Here is a 2,578-nt window from a genome sequence, read left to right on the forward strand (position 1 = left end):
GGATGAAGGATTAATTGACTATTTGATGCAAAGTTTGGAGATCAAATATCATACTTTCAAAGTTGAGGACTTGGAAAAAAAAATAATTTATTAATTGGGCCTCAATTGGACCTTGAATTGGAAGCAAATTGTATAAGTGGTTGGGACTCCAACTTAAAAGGGCATTTGGGGATTGATTTTATATACATTTAAAAAAGATCAGCCAAGGAATTGGAGAAAAATTGGAATTTGGTTTGAAGGCAAATATTGGGGTTGGTTAATACACACACATACACATATATACGCCTGCACAAAAAAAAAGGAAAAAGTCAGAGGAGAGAGAGAGAGAAGAAAAAAGAGGCTGCTGAATTATATATTAAAAAAACACATTGGGTGGCAGCAAAAGGCGACTCGAATTTGGAGTTAAATTGGGGAATTATATACGTATATATATTATACACACATTCGAAGCGAGACATATACAATAGTGGGCGGATTACGAAGAAAAAGGGGGCTTATTCTATACATTCAGTCTGTAGAAATTGGAGAGAAAAATTGGCCCTTTTGTTGGAGTCAACTAAGGCGGCTGGATTGATTTCATTTTCATATACACAAATTGGGAGTGCCATAATTTACATATATTCCACACGCACACACAAAAAGAGTGCAGCTGTTTGGAAGAGGAAAGAGATACACATATTGAGAAATATACATACATAGACAAGCCATAAACGGGCAACGTCGAGAAAATTTGTGGAATTATCTAAATTTTCTTTGTTTAATTCCAACATCATGTTAGGCTAATTCTTTCTCATGTGTTGGATGAATATGAAACCTTTTATTATTTATTTTTAATTCAAAACACGTGGCTTAGTTGAATTTTTGCAATTCTTAATTTTTCTTACATTCCTAATTTTATTATTTGATTGCTTGATCACCAATTAAATGTATAGTTGCTTGTTGTAGTGCTTGAAAGCTCACAATAGGTCTAGAGCATTGCTTGATTAACATGCGTTAATTAATTTTAGGAATAATATTTATCACTTGTGCAATCTTTGAGATAATTGTAAAATGGAATGCATTTTATTCATTCGAATTCGGACTAAGAATAGATTCGGGTTGTGATTAGGATATATTTAATTTGTCTTGGAAAAGAAAATTAATTAAAATAGGATTATCGATTGTCAAGAATATATGAATGAAATTAGCTACGTAATCAAGAATTGTAATAGATAATAATTGGTAGATTCATAATTTAATATACTCTTCCTATATACATATTAAATTCGCATTTTACTCACTTTCACTAATTAAGTAGATTAATTAAAAAGCATAAATTTCCTTTGTTTGTTACTTTGAATCTAATTAAATACTAGTACACTCAGTTAAATTTTATTTCTCATGGGATGATACTTTCAACTCATCAATCTATTATTTGTCAACGATCCTGTACGTTTACGGGTTTCACACGAACAACCGCGTAGGTGTAGCAGGTGCAAAGCAATAGAGCATACTCGCCAATTTTGTACAAATCAAATTTCCCTAAGTGACAGTTAGATGGTTGTGTAATGATGTCGATCTAAAATGAACAATATTTACGTTTATTTTACAATATTCAAAACAATTTCGTAATTAAATAAGCAACTATATCATATTACAAAAAAATTCAATGTACAAAAAAGAATAATTACAAATAATTGTATATCAAAGAATAATTACAAAAAATCTCGCGTTTTTACATAATTTTTACATTATTTACAATTATTTCATAATTACAAAGAATAAATTTATGGATCACAACTAAATTCTTATAAATCGCACGCTAACTTATTCTGCGTACTCGTTACCCATAAGTTGTAGCGATTGATACTCAATGGTAACGACACAGAAGAACTCGATGTTCATTATTATTCGACCAGGAACGTTGAAGGATCTTGGATATCCCTCAACTCGATTGCGCAACAAGTCTATGGACAGGTCGATGTGCTACATCAAGAAGAGGGAGTTATTTCATTTAATAAATCAAACATTATATATAAACAAAAAATTAACAATATCACTACTCACTTACATCGTTGACGAGTCAAGCCCCCTAAGTGGTGATATCATGAAATCACTTGTAAGCATCCAATATCATCCTTCGGGCTATCGTGCGGCTAACTCTAAAAAATTCGAGAAAATGTTAAACGAAGCATATACGAGTTAGTGTAGTCTATTAAAATCATACAATACTTACCTGGGCAAAATTCTTCGCCACTCCGTCACGAATACTTCCCATTTGGCATGGTCGACCTCTTAAAATAGATTTGGGATACGTCCCGTCGACAAACCTCTTCGCCTTCACCTTAGTCGTAAAAAGAGAGACAATGTACCGTGACGACACTCTCGACCTCTTGCTGATCACCAGCTCCGACACGTCAACAACATGCATTTTAGCTTCTGTCACGACGATCATCCTTCACCTCGGGGATCGCCACCCCTCCTTTCCTCGACTGGGCTATCTCCTCCTCCGCCATCTCTTCCGTCCCCGATGGGGCTACTAGCTCTTGCTCCACAAATATTAAGAATGCTTATAATACATCATCTATCCACAAATGTG

At 33.8% G+C, this 2,578-nt stretch overlaps 1 protein-coding gene across 1 annotated transcript in view; it reads right to left on the minus strand.

Moving 5' to 3' along the window:
• LOC111380586 (indole-3-acetic acid-induced protein ARG7-like) overlaps positions 1-2,410 on the minus strand; it is a 43,686-nt gene extending 41,276 nt beyond the window's left edge. The window contains exon 1 of the mRNA XM_023004189.1: positions 2,216-2,410. Coding sequence (XP_022859957.1) covers positions 2,216-2,410 — 195 coding nt within the window. The remainder of the gene's footprint in view (positions 1-2,215) is intronic.
• Positions 2,411-2,578: the final 168 nt, after the last annotated feature.

The sequence above is a fragment of the Olea europaea genome, unplaced genomic scaffold (genome assembly GCF_002742605.1).
Source record: "Olea europaea var. sylvestris unplaced genomic scaffold, O_europaea_v1 scaffold2173, whole genome shotgun sequence".
Lineage (NCBI taxonomy): Eukaryota > Viridiplantae > Streptophyta > Magnoliopsida > Lamiales > Oleaceae > Olea > Olea europaea.